The sequence below is a fragment of the Neocloeon triangulifer genome, unplaced genomic scaffold (assembly GCF_031216515.1).
Source record: "Neocloeon triangulifer isolate White Clay Creek 2 clone unplaced genomic scaffold, ASM3121651v1 ptg000017l, whole genome shotgun sequence".
Lineage (NCBI taxonomy): Eukaryota > Metazoa > Arthropoda > Insecta > Ephemeroptera > Baetidae > Neocloeon > Neocloeon triangulifer.
In genome coordinates this window covers 5,397,853-5,417,714 of record NW_026775559.1, presented here as the reverse complement: position 1 = coordinate 5,417,714, position 19,862 = coordinate 5,397,853, and the positions used below count along the sequence as shown (strand labels likewise).

Below are 19,862 nucleotides of genomic sequence, written 5' to 3'. Positions count from 1 at the left end.
AACGCTTTTGTGTACGTACAACTGAGGTGCAATGCAAACACCCTTCTCAACACGAAATCCTGCGGCCCCCGGCTGACTTTCAACCCTTCACTCGCAGTCCCAGGCGTCCCAGCATAACAAATCACCCAGGTCCCCCCGAGAAAAATCCGCGAACGGGAATCGAACATAATCAAGAAGTATTTATACTTCTTGAATATAATATATGTGGAGGATGCGGCTTATTTTTATGGCGCTCTTTTCCAGTCCTACCCCTCTTCTCTTTTTAATCCGCCATTCTACCCTCTCCTTTCACGAAGCTTGCCTCTCCCCTCCCCTATATTTATGTTTTGTTTGGGTGCCATTGCCGGTTATTCAAAAAAGCGTCCAATTTTTTTGAGGAATTTCCTATTTTATTGAGAAACCTTTGTAATCTGCGGGTTCCAACGATATCAGATATATTTGTTCTTATACTGGAAAAGGTAACAATATAAAGTAGACGTTTTTTAGTCTGATTATGGCAACAAATAGCTCTCATTTATATGACGCATTACATTTCATTATCCTTCCTAGAGTCAAAAGAGAAGCTTTGCAGCTCATATTTTTACTTTCTTCGTCCTGTGCTCACGCTCGTACTTATATTTTCGGACAAAAATCGCAACATCAGCTATCAAAGACTTTTTTAAATACATTGTTGCATTATTAATTTGTATTACTCTTGGTCTGATACCCTTAAATGCTTCTTATATTATGTTGAAATAGTATTTCAAGTTGAATTACACAAAGCGTCTGAAAACAGGATGGAAATACTTGTGTCGGTTATTTTTTTGCTGTATGTATTCTTTCTCTTTACGATTTATCTAGCTATTTATGTATAAATTGAAAGTATGTAACTTAATAACATCAAATTTTTTTCAGTATTCAACATTTTCCAAGCTGTGGAAATAGCTTTTAATCCAAAGTTAAAACTTACAAGCTATTTTTATTATGTATTATTTTTATGGTTATAATGATTAATTATTTTTTATTCCCAGTTACAGATGATCTTTATATTGACTTAAGATTTTTATTAAATTGTACCATCACTGAACTCAACTATAACTTCATATTGATTAGATGAGAAATCACCTGCAAACTAGAATTGAAAGTCTTCAAATTTAAGACCGAGTTGCAAATACTCTCTTCTTATTATATATTAGAGAGAGTAATTGTTGACGCCGAATGCATGAATTAATTGCATCTTGTTATTTTCCCAGGCCCAAAGTTTTAATTTTTCCTGCTGCTGCTGGGATAAATGGTTCATCACCATGAAACGCTCGGCGCCTCAAAACCCCCAAATATTTTTTCTCATTCGCGAGTTCGGCTGAAGGCGACTTTAATTGAAATCGTTCTGCTATTCGAACTATTTATTTTTTTGTTTGAGCCCCGCCTGCCATGACGAGTAATTTTATTTATATTTTTTTATTGGAACTGAAAGAGGAATAAGGAAGAACCATGAGCAACTTCAGACCAGGTCAAGACACCAGCAAAACCAACCTCATTGTCAACTACCTTCCACAAGGTATGACGGAGAAGGAGTTATTTGCAATGTTCTGCACAGTGGGCACCATTGACAGTTGCAAGGTCATGAAGGACTTCAGGGTAACCAATTCATGGCTCTCTTTGGAAATTTGCATTGATTATTTTTTTTTAGACGGGCTACAGTTACGGCTTTGGGTTTGTCAACTATGTCAGCGAAGAGGACGCCCTGAAGGCTATCAACACTCTTAACGGACTGCAAGTGCAGAATAAGCGTATTAAAGTGTCCTACGCTCGTCCCTCCAGCGAGGAAATTAAAGACACTAACTTGTACATCACAAATCTGCCAAGGTTTGGCGTAATTTATTTTTGACACGGCTAATGAAGTAAATATAAACTCTTACAGGGACATCACAGACGATATACTGGAAGCTATGTTTAACCCTTACGGCAAGATCGTGCAGAAGAACATTCTGAAAGACAAAATTTCAGGCATGCCCAGGGGTGTAGCATTTGTCAGGTAAGAATCAGCCCAACTTAAGTTCTTACATTACAAAAAGAGCTTAATTTATTCTCAGGTACAACACAAACCAGGAAGCCATGGAAGCTATAAACGGGCTGAATGGAACAGTTCCCGACGGCAGCATGGAACCTATTCAAGTGAAAATAGCAGAGGAACATGGAAAGCAAAAGGCAGCTTATTATGCAGGTTGGCAGGCGGGATTTACTCAAAGTCGAGGTACCTAAGTTACTTTCAAATTTTAAATATCAAAATCGGTTGCACATTACCTGCAAAATAAAATCGATTCGGGTTCGATTCGGCTACTTTTGTTGTTGTTTTGGCAGAACGCTGCTTATGTTAATGTCGTTTCTTCATTCACATCTTTTTTTGCCTACGCCAAGTGTCAAATATAAATTATATGAAGAAAAAACAACAGCAAAACTGTTTTAAAATTTGAAAATAATTTTATTGAGATCAAGGCTTGCACATCACAAAAATGGAACTTGATTTGATTGTTGTTCGAGCTCCGATTAGGCACAGGATAAATTTGTGCCCAATTAAAACACTCAACATTAGTCAAAAAGTTGTTCTCATTGTTGTCGTGCGTGCCGCGTGGTTCTTTTTTGAGATGATGTTAGGAATGCCAGTTTGGTGCGAGCTAATTAAGCCACTACTTTGATTTCTTCAGGAGGCTTTGCTGGTGGCCGCGGAGGATTTAGGGGTGGCCCTAATATGGGTGGTCGTGGAGGCCCCATGGGCAGAGGAGGCCCTTCTTTCAGAGGCAGGGGAGGTGGACCACCACCAACTGGCGGTTTTGGACCTGACATGGGTGGTGGCTATGTACCACAGCCCCAGGGAAACAGCATGGGAGGGGCAATGAGACCAGACAGAATGCACAACAGCAGGTTCAACCCCATGGGCATGGGTGGAGGACCAGGAGGCTACTACAACAGCTGGAACTGATAAGATTTATCTGGAAGGGTACACTGAGCTGGCCTAAATTTTTTTAACATACAGTTTTCATTAGTATAAGGCTAGTTCTGCTTTTTTTCAATCATAGCATTTAAATAATCACTTCAGCAAACTTATCAATGTTCAAGACAGAATCGAATGGTATTACAAAATTCTATAGGCGCCTGAAAAGGCTAAATATTTGCTTATGTGAAACAAAAGTGCAATCAGGAGTGTAGCAGAGTATAGTGTGGACTCTGCCTTAGAGAAACATGCCATAGTTTCATTTAAATGCTTATAAATTATTATTTTTGTGGCATTATTTGTGTGCAAAAGATACTTGCAAACTCTTTTAAGTCATCATCAACTTCCTGATATTTTCATTTTGTATAAAAAATCTTTGGAGAAAAAAGATTTTCAATTTATTGGAATTATGACCAAAAGTAACAGGCTACCACCTCAAGAATTTGATGTAATTAACTTTGCTTTTGAAATTTGATCAAAAGATCCATTTTTTTATTCTTCAAAATAAATCCAGCATTATTCATGGTAAATAAATATAATTAGAATTTTTTTATTTCCACAAAAATGACCACCATAATTATACTTTTTCTACGAATGTCTATGTTTTTTTGTGTTTGTATTATTTGTTTGTACATATAATTATATTAAAATTTATGCTTATAACATTCATTCAATTTAACCATAATGCTAGATCTTTATTTAGATACATACTGAATTTTTGATTTACATTTTTACTACATTAAGCAAAAGGAAAATTAAAAAAGGAAACAATTTTAAATAATATATTTAGTGGGGGAAACGAGCCGCACATGCTGAAGGAAGCGTAGGTCTTACACCCCACCCCAGTGTCACAAAAAAACATTTTGGCTTATCGTTGCTGGGTGGCAGACGCACACACTACACAACACAGAACCCATACCGGTAAAATACGGTACTTTGTTGGAGATATAATTTCAAGATGGCGGCTACCAGGAGGTTGCAGAAAGTAAGACACACAGAACATTTTCTCATTTTTTCCCGATATACTGCGGTTTTATCAAAATCTGACCTGTATTATTGTTCTTCAAAGTTTAGTTTTGGATTTTCATAATTATTTACGTAGCTGCAACCCATAATTCGTTTTAAAATACGTTCTGAAATTAGGCGGCACGTAAAACTTTGATAACACCACCTACCATTTATTTTTGTCGTATTGCATGATTTTATCGATATGAATTTATTATTTATGGATAAAACCAATTGTATTGATGTCGTTTATTGATTGTTCGCCAGAAACGATGAGCCAAATTTAATACGACCATTCCCTTCTTAGCTAAACCTTTATCCACACTAACTCGCATGATGTGACACACTAGAGACCGCCAGTCATTACAGTGTTGTCATGCCAAATTAAATTATGATTACAGACGAGTGGTTTCATGTATCAAGTTGGTTATAACACAAAGATATAACATTCAATCCTATTACAGGAACTTGAAGACATCCGCAAATCAGGGATGCGAAATTTTAGGGATATTCAAGTGGACGAGTCTAACATTCTCTCTTGGCAAGGTCTTATCGTGCCCGTAAGTTTTCTTTGCAAAAAAATCAAGTTACAAATCTCATAGAAACAAATTGATTTTTAGGACAATCCACCTTTTAACAAAGGAGCATTTCGCATAGAGATTACTTTCCCTGCTGAGTATCCTTTCAAGCCTCCCAAGATTTGCTTCAGGACAAAGATTTACCATCCAAACATCGATGAAAAAGGTCAAGTCTGCCTGCCCATCATCACAGCTGAAAACTGGAAGCCAGCCACCAAAACAGACCAGGGTACAAACATTTTTGGCACTCTAATAAATATTATTTAACATAAAAAAAATCATATTATTAAATAAAAATTCATTTTCAAATTTTCAGTGATCCAAGCACTTGTGGCCTTAGTGAATGATCCTGAACCTGAACATCCTCTCAGAGCGGACCTCGCTGAAGAGTACCTTAAGGATCGCAGGAAGTTTGTTAAGAATGCGGAAGAGTTTACCAAGAAACACAGTGAAAAAAGGCCCACAGACTAAACAACTTGCGAGGCATGTCTGTGATATGTGTTGTTGACTGCCCCCTATTTCTCTGCTCCCCCACTCTTCATACCAGTACTGATTCAAATATCTAGTGAAAATTGCCCATGTTTTATTGCTGTATTTTTACTTTTCAAAATTCTATTTGAGGGCTGCCTCTGTGGCAGGGAAAAGTAAGCGACTTTCATAAATTGCAATTTAAAATCTTCATTACCCCCAATCCCCTGCGCCTCTTCTGCAAATTGATTTTTTGTGCATTTTGTAAGGTAATTTATTATTTTTGCATTTTCTGCAAGGAAACTGATCTAAAAAAAAAAAAAAAATCATTCACAAACACTCACTCTCTCAAATATGTAAATTATTTTTGTTGATATGGTCAAAACAGATCTCGGACGGAAATGATTATTTGACAGCTTTTAGCCCCATCTGGGAAAACTTTTGAACGTTTTCAGTTGAGAAATTACTGTCCGAGTGTAAACTTCACGCTGATTTAGCCAGTTCAGGAAACATGGGATTTGAGTGGTTGCACTTGATTTGGTGAATCTATTGATGATTTAATGCTACAGGACGTCTGTTTGCAAAGACGTTCAATAAATATGCAGTAACAGCTGTAAAAATTACCTAATATAATTAAAGATTTTGAACAAACCGAATTTTTATCTTAACAACTACCTTTATTAAATCGGCACAAACCATTATATTCCAAGTACATATTCAACAGTCTACCTAGAATTTTTCGAATATTCATCTATGCAAATTTACTTCTTGCATCGCCGACCACTCTTAAAAATGGGAAGTTGAGCATCCTCTTGAAATGGGTAATTGATTAGCTTTGTTGTTCCCTCCGTGATTCGCAACTCTGTAATTCAAATATTGAAATCAATACACTCTTTGAAAATTATTATAATTACTCAATTTTTAGAAACTAATTGAAATAATAGTCCTTACCGTAATTTCCAGGAGACTTTTCTTTTGCTTGAATCACATTCTCCCTAAGCTCAGTTTCAATTTCCTCGGAAAACTTGAGGAGCTGGAAAAAATCGGTTCACGAGTGGCGTAAAAATGTTGAATTTGCGAGCATACTTCTCTGACAGAATCTTCATTTTTTACGTGTTTTTTAGATTTATATTCTTCATTGATTTTTGCTCGGCATGCTGGAAATGAGTTAAAACTGTCAAATAGATATTATTTTAATTCTTAATCATTCTGCCTACCAGCAATAGTTTTAGCATCACCCTCAAAAACTGACTGGCTTACTCGATGAAGAGACTTGAAGTGCTGCAGAACCTACAAGGAAAGAATATAAACTTTCAAGCATTACTTCGGTTAAATTAAAGAATCTAAATAACATGTACTGTGAAAATAAATAGTTCCTTGCTCAAAGGTTAACAGCAGATCGTCCTCTCTGATGAATGAAATGTTAAAATTTTTTAATTGTGTGAAAAACAGTGTTTCCAGTCAAAACATAAAGAAATGCAATTCAACAGACCGATGAAACTAAATTCAAGAGAAGCAGGAGAATAAAAAAAAATATGTATGGTATGTACCTCTTTTCTTAAAGCACTCATATTGAAGAGACTTCCGATAAAAAAATTTGCAGAATCAGCAGTGGCCTGGAAACAGCAATAAAAATATTTTAAATAATTTTAAGCAAGAGAAAAGAGATTGAAAGATTTATTTTCAAACTCCTATATGTAATATTATTTTTTCTAGAAGTTAAAATTATTTTGTCTTCTTTTGAAAAATTCTACAAAGAAAAGCATGCCTATTTTAAAATTCAAATCATCGTATTACCTTAAAAAACTTTGATCAATACGGATCACTATTGTTCTTAAATATGAACGTAATCAACACGAGCAACGAGCAGTCGAGCACTGTGCAATAATTTTCGTGTTCTTTTGGCTTTGACCATTCGATTTCGGTCTTCGGTCTTTTGTTTTGTATTATTTATTTATTTTGCTATGCGCTTTCACGCAGTCGCAGATTAGATTCCCCTCCCCACTGCAGTCATCATCATCATGCAGCGCCCGACGCGCGCTCTGCCGGAGTCCCCACGCAACGATCAAGTAACAAAAAACAAAACAGAGAAGAGAAGAAAACAAGTCAGAGACGACGATTGCAAACAAGCCGTGTGGTGAGCTTGTTGTTGAAAAATGTCGGCCAACAGAGAGCGGCGGCGGTTCACCATCGAGGACGCCTTTGAGGAGGAGACGGACGATGCCATCCGCGTGTACGGTTCGACGACGGAGCGGTCACCGCTCAAGCCCAAAGTGCGGACCAACGGCACCATTCCCGAGGACAACATCGTCGTGCGCATCGACAACGGAGAGCCGCGCTCGCCCGTGCCCCTAAAAAGTCCCGACGACGTAATTAATTTTTAAATTTCATACCTTACTTTCAATCAGACACAAATTTCGTCCGAATTCTTAGATTGCGCGCTCCACTTTTGACTATCGAGTGACGGTTACGCCTATATTTGGGTATCACGATAAAAACATCCACGGCTTCTCTTAACTTGGATTCGCCTTGAGTGGGAGCGCGATTATATTTTGTTGATTCGCGTGTCGCAACGATAAGGGCTCGGACGGACGGATGAGCTGGCTGCGTGATTTTCATTTTAATTAGTAGACCATACGTTTTCAGAGGGAAATATGGACGCCGAGACAGCGGATGAAGTACTTTGACAGATTAATATATAAGCATGAATTTTATGCTAATGAGTTGTGAATTGTTATTAACAATTCGATGCGTGGCCGCGACGAGACGAGAATTAATTTTCGGCTTCCTCCGTTTGTTGCAGACCGCCTCGCGGGACAGCGACTCGCTGATTCAAGAGAACTTCTCACCAGGGATGTTTGACCCTTCCAAGTCGTGTTGGCAGCACCCCAAAATCAGGGAGAATTGGAAAATGGTCCTTGCTGCCATCGTTCTTCTGCTCATCGGAATAGGTACGTCATCTCGTGACTGTCAGATAATCTCTTGTTTTTCTATTGGATTTGTTATCAGTTAAAGATAAAAACCTCTCCTGCTCCTAACACCAAATTAGAAATAAGCAGCTGCTTTGAAACAAAAACTCGCAACTTACAGGACAATTGTGATGTGAATTAAAAACGTGGGTCTTTTCGCTGATCAAAATAGACAAAATATGATTTTTATCAAATTTTAATTTAACGTTTCATTAATTTTTAAATTTATTTTTAGAACTTTTACAAGTACAAAAATTCAATCTAAAATAGAGGAGACCACCATGGCAGAAAAGAAAAACTGAAAAAAACGGATTTATATTTATTTTACTTAGTATTTAAATTTTAACCAGATCCAATTTACAGAAACCCACTGGCACTTTAAAAGCCAGATGACTAAGTAGTGCCTCACTCAATTGCGTTACTCGGATGACGCGCCTTGTTAATTTGCATTTTCCTCGTGAGCTCGCGGTGCGTCGCAGCTCAAGTGAATTTAAGGCTTTTTATTACAATGCACATTAGGAGGAAGTTTAAATTGGCCTTCAGGAGAGTGAGGCGCAATGAGATATTTCCATAGTATTGAGCAGTTTGAACTTTTGGCACAGCGTCAAAATCATTATTTTAAACTTAGACTGCGCCATTGGAAAGCTCTAATTTTGCAGAAATTATGTCGTCACCAAAACAAAAACAAAAATGACAGTGAGGGAATAATAGTCTGGGTGGCACGGAGGAACCATTTTTTTTTATCAATTTCCCTGTACTTGTGGTCTTTTCTTTTGAGATTTTTCTTTTTAATTTTCAAAAAAATGTTTTACTCTTGTTGACTCATAAAAGTTTGAGTTTTTATATTTACTATTTTTCATGGAGCTTTCTAAAATATAACGCAATCAGCTTCCTCTAATTGCCATTGCTAATTACTTTTGAATAATAAATAATTAGTTTTCTTTTTACAAAATGAAATGTAGTTGCATGTACCACTGTTTTGCGGTCACAAGTCAAGACACGAAACCCATGGAACATTGCACTTGATCTGCTCGTTATTGTTAATCTCGCCTAAGTTTACATGGCGCATACATACAGTATAAAGCCACCTTTGACGCCGGGGTACCAGAATGAACTATGCGGCTTACTTGACCTTTTAACTTCTCTGACTTTCATTCATATCTTGCCAGAAAGAGCAATTTCCAGTTTCAAACTTCAAACCATATTTTATGTGTCTTTTTATTTTTAATCTAAAATGTGGTACTTTTAGAAAAAGTGGTCAATATATAAAAAGGGTTCGGTTTTTTCCCTAAAATTTTGTGCATTTCTATTTATGGGAGGAAATTTTTTGGTAAAAATATCAAAAATTTCCTTCAAAATTAGCGTAAAAAAGTTTCAGCGTGAAATTTTAATTTAATAATTAGCATAAAAGTTTTATAAGTACAAGGTGTCTTTCCTTGTAATTTGATTGTCATCTTCTGTCACTTCATTTCCATGATCATCCCCTCAAGTGTCAATTTCTTTAACTTTATTTCTTGTATTATTTTATTTTTTAAATTTCATCCTCACTTATTTTCTGTATCAAAATCGCCCATAACTGTTAAGACTTTTTCTGATTTTTTTTTTTTTGTTTTTTTTTTGTTAGAGGCAGTTGGAGGATTTAGTGAAAAACAAGTTTATTTGATTTTGGCGTTTTGGTAAATAATAAGAAGCTGGAAAAATTAATTATTTTTATGAAATAGGATGATGATTCTATTTTGTTTTTATTTTATCATTTGTCATCACTTATGATTTAATAAATCCATTATGCTAATTGTGTGCTAATTCCAGGTCTCCTCACGACTGGCTTCCTGGCAGCGCTACTTCCAATCGAGGGCCTACAGTCGGCCGTGTTCTTCATTGCCGGCGCCATCTGCTTCATTCCCGGTGCGTACCACGTAGTCTACATTTACTTGGCCGTCAAAGGCTGGCAGGGCTTTGACTTCTACCACCTGCCACTTTTCAACTGAGTGTCCGGGCAGCAAATTTGTTGTCATGTACAAATCTGAGGTCCGCAGAGCTAGGAACTTAAACATGACTAATCATCGACAAACAAGAACTGACTGATTTCACCGAATCATGAAATTAATATTGTGCTTCGAAACTGGGAACGCGTCCAATTGCGAGCAAGTTTTTGAAACTCGAGCCGCTTGGAATGGTCAGTCTTGGCATGACACCACAACTGACGTTGAACAGAATGAACCTAGATTGTAGGACCGCTTTCCGTGTACTCTTATCTGCTGCATCTATCAGATTATTCTGTTCCGACTCGAGAGAGAATCTCTCTCGGCAAAAGTAGCGCAACTTTTTTGCATTGTAGTAATTTATTAAGCGCTGGATTCTTTGAGTCAATGACTGCAATTGTAACGAAGGGCAGGTTTTGCACTGATATTGTTTGTCTGCATTTTTCTCATGGTTCCGTGACATTTGAATTTCAAATCCAGCTTCTGGGGTTGCGTCGCCTCGAGCCAAAAATTTATTTCATGGTCTCATGATTCATAATTGAGTATCCACTAAGTCATTCAATTTCAAATCTTTGCCCCCAACGTCTGGAAGTGTTAATTTTTAAGGACAATTATTTGCTTTTTCTGTCTAAAAACCGGCCGCTTTGATGATAATCCAAATTGGATGAAAACGCAGCTAATTCAAGCTTTTCAAGAAAAGTGTGTATTTAAATAAAACTACAGAAATGTGATGGTTGGGTGGCAAGTACAGAGGGCTGAAGGAAACATGAATCACTAGTGCTGGCAACTGAAAATAACATTGAAAAGCTATTTTGCAAATAATATTATCGAAATTTTATTTTTTCTATCGTCACGCGTGCTTTATTGAGTTTATTCCAAATGTTTATTTCCATCTCAATATTTTTATGTTTTGCGTTTATTTTATTTTTAAGGCCAGCAAGTACAAGGCTGTGAAAATGTAAATAAATATGTGGGATTGCTGATGCTTTTGATGTAAATTAATATAACTATGGAATGCGTTTTTTTTTTTAATATTATGAATTAACGCTTCTGTGCGGTGTCGCCATCCAACTTTTTGAATGTATTTTAGGCAATTTTTATAAGACAACGCTGAGCCGTGATAATTTACTCCAATCACGGTTGTACTTTCATTGCAATTACTTAGTTCATTAGAATCACGGTGTTTCCTAAATAAGTCTTTAGAGAGAAAAATTTATAGATCCCTATTTTTCCCACCCAAACACTGAAAGCCGATAAAACTCTTGATGAATTGTCCATCTCAATATGCATTGTTGAAAAAGCAATGCGAATATATGCTCATTTGAAATGAATTCTGTACATAGGATAAATATTTACGAAAGCTGCTAAATATGTACTTTGAACCTGCAGGAACGTAATAAAATTTTATAAATTATTCAAAATGAAAACGCTGTTTTCCTAAGCAAGAACAAAAATGATATATTATAAGGTCCGTCAATTAAAATTGGTATATTTCATTACAAATATTATCATTTTTATTGAGTATCATTACATGAGGTGAAAACTACACAAATATAAAAAAGAATTTGAATATACCTCTGAGTTAAATATTTGTCATTAATATTAATTGTTTCACTGGATGTATCAATAGGAGCTATGAACACATCACAAAGTCTTTTCATGGCATAAAAATAAACTTCTTGGTCTCTCAAAATATGAGAACTATCAACCTCCCAACTAAATATTAAAATCTTCGACAAATTAAAGCTGTGAGAATATTCCATGTAGTTTCCGAACATTTGAAATTGTTTTTATGGCACAAAAGTTTAAACTATTGTCTAAGTGCTTGTCTCTCCTCGTCAACTGGTGCGGCATTTCCGTTCCGACCGTTTGACACATCTTTGAGGACAATCAGCTTTGACTCTTTGGGCAAGGCCGTTGAAGGGTCGCGTGGGGTTAGTCGCTTGTACACTAGCACTAACCACACACCGTAGGCCAGCATCATGACTGACGTGATGGTAAAGGTCTTTGTAGTGCCCAATTCAACGTACATGAAGCTCAAAATGACGGTGCCGATGGCGCGCGCAAAACTTCCCATGCCCATCATGATGCCCATCCAAACTCCCTGAAAGAAATAAAATATTTTTATGTAATACATGTCGCATGACATAAAAAATTCAATTCACCTGTGGCTGTGGACCCAGGATCTTAGAAAAAATGGAAAATATCACAGTGACTCCGATCGGGTAGCCGACCGACATGAACAAGTATCCTATTAAAAGCTGGGGAATCGTCATTGCCGGCGTGTCTGCGCACCATGGTTGTCTGTCCACGGGGCATCCCACATGGCTAGTCAGATTTTGCACGTCTAAATTTAAAGGGAAAAATATATTTTTTTTAGTCAATAGTCTAAACATTCAAAATACCGCAAAATACATACCAGAAATTTTTAGCACTGGTGGATTGTCTCCCCATGGAATGAAAAACAGTCTGCTTAGTAGCATGAAAAGGAAGCCACCAAAAATAACTACAGATGCCTCGCTGAAACTGCGAAAAAAAAAAGTTTTTTTTTAAATATACATTCACTGGGAAATGCTTACTATTTGCATATTATTTTGAGAAGCGCAATGACGACTACAGAAATCACAGCTCCCACAGCCATGAGAATGCCCATGTAGTAGAGAGCTTCTTCTTTGCTCCAGGCAAACTGGTCCATCACGATTGGAATTCCCATACTGAAAATTTAGGCACATTTAAAACCGTTATTTAATCTTGGGTATTTGTGTGCCTACTTTTCAAGTAATGCAATGTTAAACACAAGTACAAAGTATCCCAGGATCAAACTGAACGCAGCAAGATAGTCAGGTTTGCTTGGTTTCCAAACAGGCCGAGTTTCTGGAAGATGAAAAAAAATTTATAATAATATTTTAATACGAAATTATATTTATATACCTTGATAGTTTAGAGACATTCCTTGTTTTTTCATGGCCTCCTTGGCGGCGATATGTTTTTCAGTAAAGAACTTGGGCAACAACAGAATGAAGCAAAGTATACTGAGGACAACAATGACCCAACCGACCGCCGTGTACATGTTAAGGTAGATGTAACCCTCGAGAATGGGGATTCCGTTTTCACCAAGAGGTGTTACAAGAGCTTGAACAACTGCAAAGTTGCAAAATAATTTTTAGAAATAACATTTTATTTTTATTTTTTAAATATGCTGCTTACTTGGACCAAAAATGTAGCCAAGCACCTGCCAGAGAGCTAAAATGCTCATCGCGCCAGTCCGCTCGCTCAGGGTGGTTGCGGCAGAAAGGTACGATCGAATCACAGTCACGTTGGCTTTAGAAAATAATGTTGTCATGAAATGCATTTCAATTAATTTTTTAGGAATTACCAGCACTAACGCCAATCAAGAATCTGGTGAAAATCATCCAGTACTTGGCAGTGGCTGCTGGAAAAGCCTCGAGCACCGAGTAGCCGGTGCTAGCGATGGCAAGAAGAGCCAGGGTGGCGAGCAGAGGCACTCGCGCTGACCCGCTCCTGTTGCTCCAGTAGCCGAGAATTGGCGAAAATATAGTTTCTGCCAGGGGATTGGCGGCGGTGACGAAACCAAGAAACTCTTTCCCTGCTTGGGGGTCTAGCTAAAATAATATAGATTTTTTGCATGATTATAATAAATTAACAATTTGACTCAATTAAAAAGTCAATATTTGTGATATATCGTATATTATAAAATAAATTATGTATGTAATAATTGGTGTCAATGCAAGCAATTATTTTTCACAAAATAGCATACTTTTTTACACAGACTGTATAATTAACTGGAATTGCTGAGGCGTAAATTTCAAGTTACCGCGAGGCTTTTATTCTTTTTATATTCCTTTGTTATGCACATTGAATTTGGCGACAAGACTTGCCAAAAACAGAATGTGTGAGGGCGAGCGCGTGTTTATACAATGCGCGCGACAGCGGGTTTTAAGTACCTCAACCAGAGTTATGGTTGCGTTTCTCAACCTCAACAGCCTCGTAGTTGCAACGCATTAAATTTGCCTTCTACTAAGAATATGCGCGTCAATATTAATATGAACTCTGCGGTTTTGTGGGCAAACATCTGAGTTCGTGTCAAACTAGAAATTAACCAGAAAACGTCTTGAAGCCAAATAATAATTGCAAGAATCAAAAGGAAGACCTCAAAAAGTTTTATGACATTTGTTTTGAAATGACATTGTATATTTGTCTTGTTTTGACTAACACAAAAAAAACCTTATAAAACATTAAAACTACCTTTTCCAAGTAAGGCCAGACTCCTGTGAGGATGATTGTGAAGCCGGTGGACATGACAAACATGGTCAGATAAATTATCCTTATTGAGCGCCATCGCGTCCGCCGCTCTTCAAAGGATTCAAGCTCTATGGTCTTGTATGCCGTCTCTGTGTTTCGCCTAGGAAAAAATACAAAAATAATAAGTAAAATTCCCTGTATATTTAGAATGGTTTGAAACTTAAGACATGGGACAGAAAAATTTGGAATTATCCCATAGCACAAAGCAAAAATAATAAATTGATATTCGAATTAAATAAATAATTTGAGCATCGCACTTAAGAATAAACAAGAATCGACAGTGGACTTCAGACTAAGCTACTTTTCGAGAAATTCTTAATGTGTAATAATTTTTTCACGCTATCGCAATGGGTTCAAGCAGTGTCAAGACCCTGGTAGCTTTCGCAACAAAATTATCCAGAAAATATTTAGGAACGATTTTAAAACAAATATTCAACTACATAAATGTGTTCGTGTAACGATAATATGTATAATAATATGACAGTAGACACAAATAAAGAGATGGATGTGAATCATCCATAGCACGTCTTGCTGTATTTCCATGCATAAGCCATGGCGGCAGCCGCAGACTCATTATGATTATATAAACTAAATGTCCATGTGGTCTATCTATAATGACTCCTCCATTTGCGATACCAACGGGCGCGAGAGACTGCGTTAGGAACAGTTCGTCTTGGGGAAAATGTGCGGCGTATTTCAAAATAAATGTCATATAACTTGATCGCTTGAAAGTATGTATTCGCAGCTGACTATCTTGGAGAGCAGTGTAATGAAACAAGAGTACGCTCTGCTTTTTTATCGAACACTTTTATCTTTGGCTGCGCGTCCGGTGTGTCATTTAAAACTCCAAGTCGCGAGTGTCAAGAGTTTCTCGTTCACTCAGACATATAGTTTTTTTTTAATTCAATCAAATGAAGTAATTAATAAAAATAAAAATTATGATACTTCTGCTAATAATAGCAATTATATTATAATTTGGCAGAAGGCTGTTTAAATTATTTATCAAGCTGTGTGTAATTGCTAAAAGTACATAACAATTATAATATTTTTTAAATAAAAATTATAATTATCATTTTTGGAATAATAAGTAAACGCTTAATTTCAGCTGCAACTGGTGGTTGCAGACAGCATTTCACGCTTGATTTCACGCATTTCAGATAGGCGTCTGCATCTGCAATAAACATTTTTTTTTTCATTTTCGACGCTCCTTGATGGATGATCTTGCCACTACGGAAAGGAAGCAATTGTGAAATTATTTTCTTGCACAATCCACGAGGCAGAACTTGAGCAAAAGTAAAGTTCCTCGACCTTGGCAAAAGGGAATACATAAAATATATACTTGTTTTTTCCCTAACTCCATACAGACACAATCAATTAGTAACTTAGCATTTGTAAATAAAAAAGAGAATTGTGCACGTGTTGTGTGTAAAATCTTTCTTTTTTTTCTACGCCGCAACCACAAAACGAGTTAGTCACACACAACGCCAAGCGAGTTGCAGCAAGTGCGCTGCAAGGAGAGGAAAATAAAATTAGAATAAAGAGGCACACACGACGAGGGACTAATTATTTAAAGTTTGCTATCAGCACTAGCCACTCTAAACACTTGCAAGTCACTTTGCTGTGTGGTAACACTTGTTTTGTTCTTGCATATTTTATCACATTCCCGTGCGAGACAATCATCTCTAAAGGTCAAAGTTTATTAATAAATTTCAGCGAGACCCAAATTTGATAGTAATTTTTTTAGAAAAATTGAAACCGGGCGAGCCTCGTTGCAAAGAAAAATGAAAAAATAATATTTTAATTTTTCTTTGCAACGAGGTTCGCCCGGCTTCAATTTTTCATTAAATCCACCTTGAGTGTTACCCATTCAACTTTTTTAAGAACCTTGATATTTTTTTAGTTATATGCATTATAATCTGAGGATATATATCTGGAAAGGATAAGGTTGATCAATAGATCAATTATTCTTAATTATCCAATTCGATCTTCACAAAAAAATGTAAGTAGGGTGGGACAAGTGATTGAAAGCGAGGTCCCATTCAAACCTCATGAATATTCACCGCGTATAGCAGAGGACATTGTGCCGTATAAGAAATTAGCAATTGAGAACAACAAGAGGCACATTTTCCCATGACAAAATTAAATATAAATTCAATTGAGCGAATTAAATCTGATTGCGGCAATAAATGTCACTTCTGATATGCGGGGCGGACGCAAACGCGGCGCTCATTGACCATTCTGACCAGACACACGCACATATTGGGCCTAGATTAAAGTCGATTAATATCTATTTAAATTTAAATAAGATTCGCCAAAAGCTTTGGACTTTGGTGTCTGCGCAATTGAACTCTGACATCAATATTAAAGCCGAATTGGTGGTTTTCTTGGGTGTTGTCGTCCAGGCCAAAGGTTGCATTCTTATCTTTCTCTGCACTCCAAAATTTGATAAACGATTTCGATTGTGAGAACAAAACAATAGATTTCATGGAGGCTCAGCTGGGAGCATTGAAGAGCATTGGAGAGTGCAATCTTTTTTAGTATTAAAAAAAAAATCTAAAATATTATTTTATGTCCTTGCTTAATTCTATATCTTATTGTTAGAAAATTTGCAAATTTCAAATTACTGAACTTCAAATAATTTGTTTTATTCTTTTAAAAGATAAATACAATTTTTATTATAGGTTTAAGGTTTAATTACCACTTATGATTGCTAAACTTTAACAAAGAACATTATTCATCATTTATCTATTTATAAAACGATTTATCACAACCTCGATTTCAGACTTTTTTAAAATAATTATTATACAGCTTTTGGCAGGGTTCTGTGTTTTATGACAAATCTTTGTTTGTTTTATTTTTAATAAAATAGACTGCATTGGACCTGTCATTTTTTTCGGGACAAGGCCGACAAGGACACAATTTATAGAAGAAAACTCTTAGCACCTACGCTTTTGTGAAATCTCAAAAGAATTCCCATGCCCCTTAACAGAGGGTGTTTTTTCCCCTATAGTATTATTCCTACACATATTATTTTTTGTTGAGAGGCCAAATATACTCTGCTACATCAATTCCAGAAGAGCTTGCAAAAAGAGATTTCCGAGAAACGTCCAGCTCGTGGATTTTATAATTAAATATATAATTTGAAGCAGCTGCTCCAACTTAAATTGCCAGTCTAAATAGAAAGGATTATGATAATGACACACGCACCCATCTTGGCAGCGGCGAGCATAAAAAATGTAAATTGTGAAAGAGAGCAAAGCAGGTAGTGATCAGCTGCGACCTTCGTGGTCTCACTCACCGCTCCCAGAGAGTCTCACTACTTTGTTGTTTCTCTCTCACTTGCCGCCTCTGCATAGTAACTAGGGGCCTTTTGTGTATAGAAATCCTTCCTTGTCGCTTTACGACGGGAGACTCGCGCTTCAACATCAGCTCTCTGGAGCCGAGGGACTCTTTTTTGAAAGGAAAAGATCGACACGCGGAAAATTAAAAGAGAAAGATGAAAAAGAAAATTTCCAGCTTGAGGGCTACGAGCAAAATGAGTGCTTTTCATTATTCAGGCAAACGATGCAGCTGAAAGAAAGCAGGCGTCCGGGAATTAAAGCGGAGGCATAAAAAGGAAACCCAAAAATCCATCAAAATACTCTTTTTTACCTTACAAAGTTTTTGAAAATGGTTCATATTTTTAAGCACCACATGTGCATGTTTTCTAGGAAACTATTAAATTTTGAAATTATGTGAAGGGAAAAACTTATTTTTTTTCGTATATTTCAGATTTTGAATTTTATTTTTTCGCCAGTTTATGAGATAAGAAATCGGAAGGTAAAAAACGCTAGTGCAGTTTTTTTCAACGTTTTCTGAAAATTTATATATTATGTAATGTACATTATTAATATGCATCAAAAATGTTGTATTTTTTATTACACTAAATCATTTAAATTAATTTGGATAGCAAAAATATAGATAATACTAAATTAATTGCTGGTATAAAACAAACCCAGGAGTGCTTTATTTTTTTAATTTTTATGATTGATTTGAATGACGTGCGTGGGCAACAAGAAAAACGTGTCACCTTCTGGGCGAACGAGTTGGACACACAAACTTAAAACAGGGCCACTATATGTCAAGGACGTGTCGTCCACAGCGAGCACGATTGCGCTGTTTTTAACGCATTTTCACTTCTTGCCGAGCAGGCACGATTTGATAATTGGCCAACAAATCCAAACACCGTTCACCAATATAATATCAACGCAATGCTTTACTATCAATAAACAACTGTGCTAAAATTCAAGGCCTTTTCGTTTTAAATTTTGCCTAGCCAGGCGTGTGAGAAAAAAGTGGTCCCATAATTTGGACAAGCTTCACATGATACATTTTTCTTCTTTTTTTATAAAGAGGCCAAAGAGGCTATATACCAACTATTATTCATTTGCCAAAAATCGCCAGACCTTGTTTATTTAATGCAATTTTTAAAATGGTTTTTATTAAAAAAATTTACAGTTATATACTGAAAATTCCAAGACAAAACAGTTGACACAACCTGTAATCATGGCATACAGGTGGACAGCAAAAGAAGCAAAACCACATCAGGAAAGGGCAGCTGCTGAAAACAATTATGTGCTGCTTTTCTCATCTTCTTTAACGATAAATGTCATTTAATTTCCCAATGTATAATAAAAAATAATGGAGGTATCAAAGAGAGTGTAGAAGAAGAGCGCTCGTTTATCATTTTGCAGGAAGTTTGCATGTCATTAATACACACCCGTCGTTGTCCTTCACTTTGAGAGCGATCACAATTATTATTAGGAAGGTGTATTAATTTCGGTTCCTGGTAGGAAACCTCATCGCTCGATCTCTTTGTCAGCCTTGAAGAAATCGGAACCGAAACGCGTAAAATTTATTATAATATTGTTTCAATTCTTGTATAAAGATTTGGTGCATATATATTGTTACAATTTAAAGTTTGTTACATCCAATAGTAAAAATGACGAAAATAATTATAATCAAAAATTAAAAAAAAAAATCAAATCAGAAGAGTTCAGAAAATCAAACCTGGTAGCGCAACATAAAAGTCGGTCCATCTCGCACGGCGCGAAGTTCTGGAAGGCAGCGAAAAGCCCTTCACAAAAGTGGACCCTCTTGACAAGCGCGCAATATTCCGGCCGCACCAACGAGCATGGTGATTTTGCACTTCGTATTTTTGGACGGGCGCGCTGCACTCTCGCGAGTCCACTGTCTCTCGAGCGAAATTTTGCAACAGATCGGCGCGTTTTTATAGAAAAAAACTAAAGAGAAAAGCAGCGAGAGCGCTCGTGTGTGCCTCGGATGCCCTTCCGACAGCAACTAACTCGGCTCGGCTCTCGGCTCTCGGCTCAACGCAGCCTGCGCGAGTAAGACCTCCAGCCTATGCTTTCAGAGGATAAATGGTTGATGCGATTGTTGCGCGGAAGCGAGCGCAACACGAACGCCCTCCTCGTTTCATTTGGGCGCACAGCAGGGAGGCTGGAGGCTGCTGGGATTAATCTGGCCGGGATCATCAACATGATTATTTTCAAATGCAAATTCTCCG

The 19,862-nt window shown here is 36.8% G+C and overlaps 5 protein-coding genes across 8 annotated transcripts; 3 read left to right on the top strand and 2 right to left on the bottom strand.

The window, feature by feature from the left end:
- Positions 1-298: 298 nt before the first annotated feature.
- LOC132203561 (sex-lethal homolog) lies at positions 299-3,510 on the top strand. 2 transcript variants are annotated; one of them, XM_059631420.1, is made up of 6 exons: positions 299-458; positions 1,454-1,617; positions 1,670-1,845; positions 1,901-2,014; positions 2,073-2,203; positions 2,685-3,510. In XM_059631420.1, exons 2-6 carry the CDS (start codon positions 1,471-1,473, stop codon positions 2,957-2,959), a joined length of 843 nt encoding a protein of 280 aa, XP_059487403.1. In that variant the 5' UTR covers positions 299-458; positions 1,454-1,470; the 3' UTR covers positions 2,960-3,510. The 2 variants fall into 2 exon arrangements, with proteins under 2 accessions (XP_059487403.1, XP_059487402.1); XM_059631419.1 differs by having other exon boundaries at positions 2,073-2,233.
- A 341-nt stretch (positions 3,511-3,851) lies between these two features.
- On the top strand, positions 3,852-5,847 carry LOC132203564 (ubiquitin-conjugating enzyme E2 L3). Its single transcript, XM_059631424.1, has 4 exons — positions 3,852-3,956; positions 4,441-4,536; positions 4,597-4,783; positions 4,871-5,847. Exons 1-4 carry the CDS (start codon positions 3,930-3,932, stop codon positions 5,023-5,025), a joined length of 465 nt encoding a protein of 154 aa, XP_059487407.1. The 5' UTR covers positions 3,852-3,929; the 3' UTR covers positions 5,026-5,847.
- Positions 5,675-8,012, bottom strand: LOC132203565 (complex III assembly factor LYRM7). Of its 3 annotated transcripts, none has more exons than XM_059631427.1 (6): positions 7,416-7,765; positions 6,573-6,638; positions 6,240-6,312; positions 6,109-6,179; positions 5,974-6,055; positions 5,675-5,884 (listed from the first exon to the last, which is right to left on the bottom strand). In XM_059631427.1, exons 2-6 carry the CDS (start codon positions 6,591-6,593, stop codon positions 5,784-5,786), a joined length of 348 nt encoding a protein of 115 aa, XP_059487410.1. In that variant the 5' UTR covers positions 6,594-6,638; positions 7,416-7,765; the 3' UTR covers positions 5,675-5,783. The 3 variants fall into 3 exon arrangements, with proteins under 3 accessions (XP_059487410.1, XP_059487409.1, XP_059487408.1); XM_059631426.1 differs by lacking the exon at positions 7,416-7,765 and adding an exon at positions 7,872-8,012 and having other exon boundaries at positions 5,676-5,884; XM_059631425.1 differs by lacking the exon at positions 7,416-7,765 and adding an exon at positions 6,820-7,010 and having other exon boundaries at positions 5,676-5,884.
- On the top strand, positions 7,077-11,402 carry LOC132203563 (transmembrane protein 134). The gene is made up of 3 exons (XM_059631423.1): positions 7,077-7,391; positions 7,826-7,973; positions 9,801-11,402. The coding sequence occupies exons 1-3, from the start codon at positions 7,179-7,181 to the stop codon at positions 9,977-9,979; spliced, it is 540 nt and encodes a 179-aa protein (XP_059487406.1). The 5' UTR covers positions 7,077-7,178; the 3' UTR covers positions 9,980-11,402.
- A 62-nt stretch (positions 11,403-11,464) lies between these two features.
- LOC132203557 (major facilitator superfamily domain-containing protein 8-like) lies at positions 11,465-19,705 on the bottom strand. Its single transcript, XM_059631414.1, has 10 exons — positions 19,346-19,705; positions 14,240-14,396; positions 13,350-13,596; positions 13,181-13,294; positions 12,905-13,114; positions 12,745-12,847; positions 12,553-12,687; positions 12,393-12,499; positions 12,139-12,320; positions 11,465-12,077 (listed from the first exon to the last, which is right to left on the bottom strand). Exons 1-10 carry the CDS (start codon positions 19,372-19,374, stop codon positions 11,784-11,786), a joined length of 1,578 nt encoding a protein of 525 aa, XP_059487397.1. The 5' UTR covers positions 19,375-19,705; the 3' UTR covers positions 11,465-11,783.
- Between the last annotated feature and the right edge of the window lie 157 nt (positions 19,706-19,862).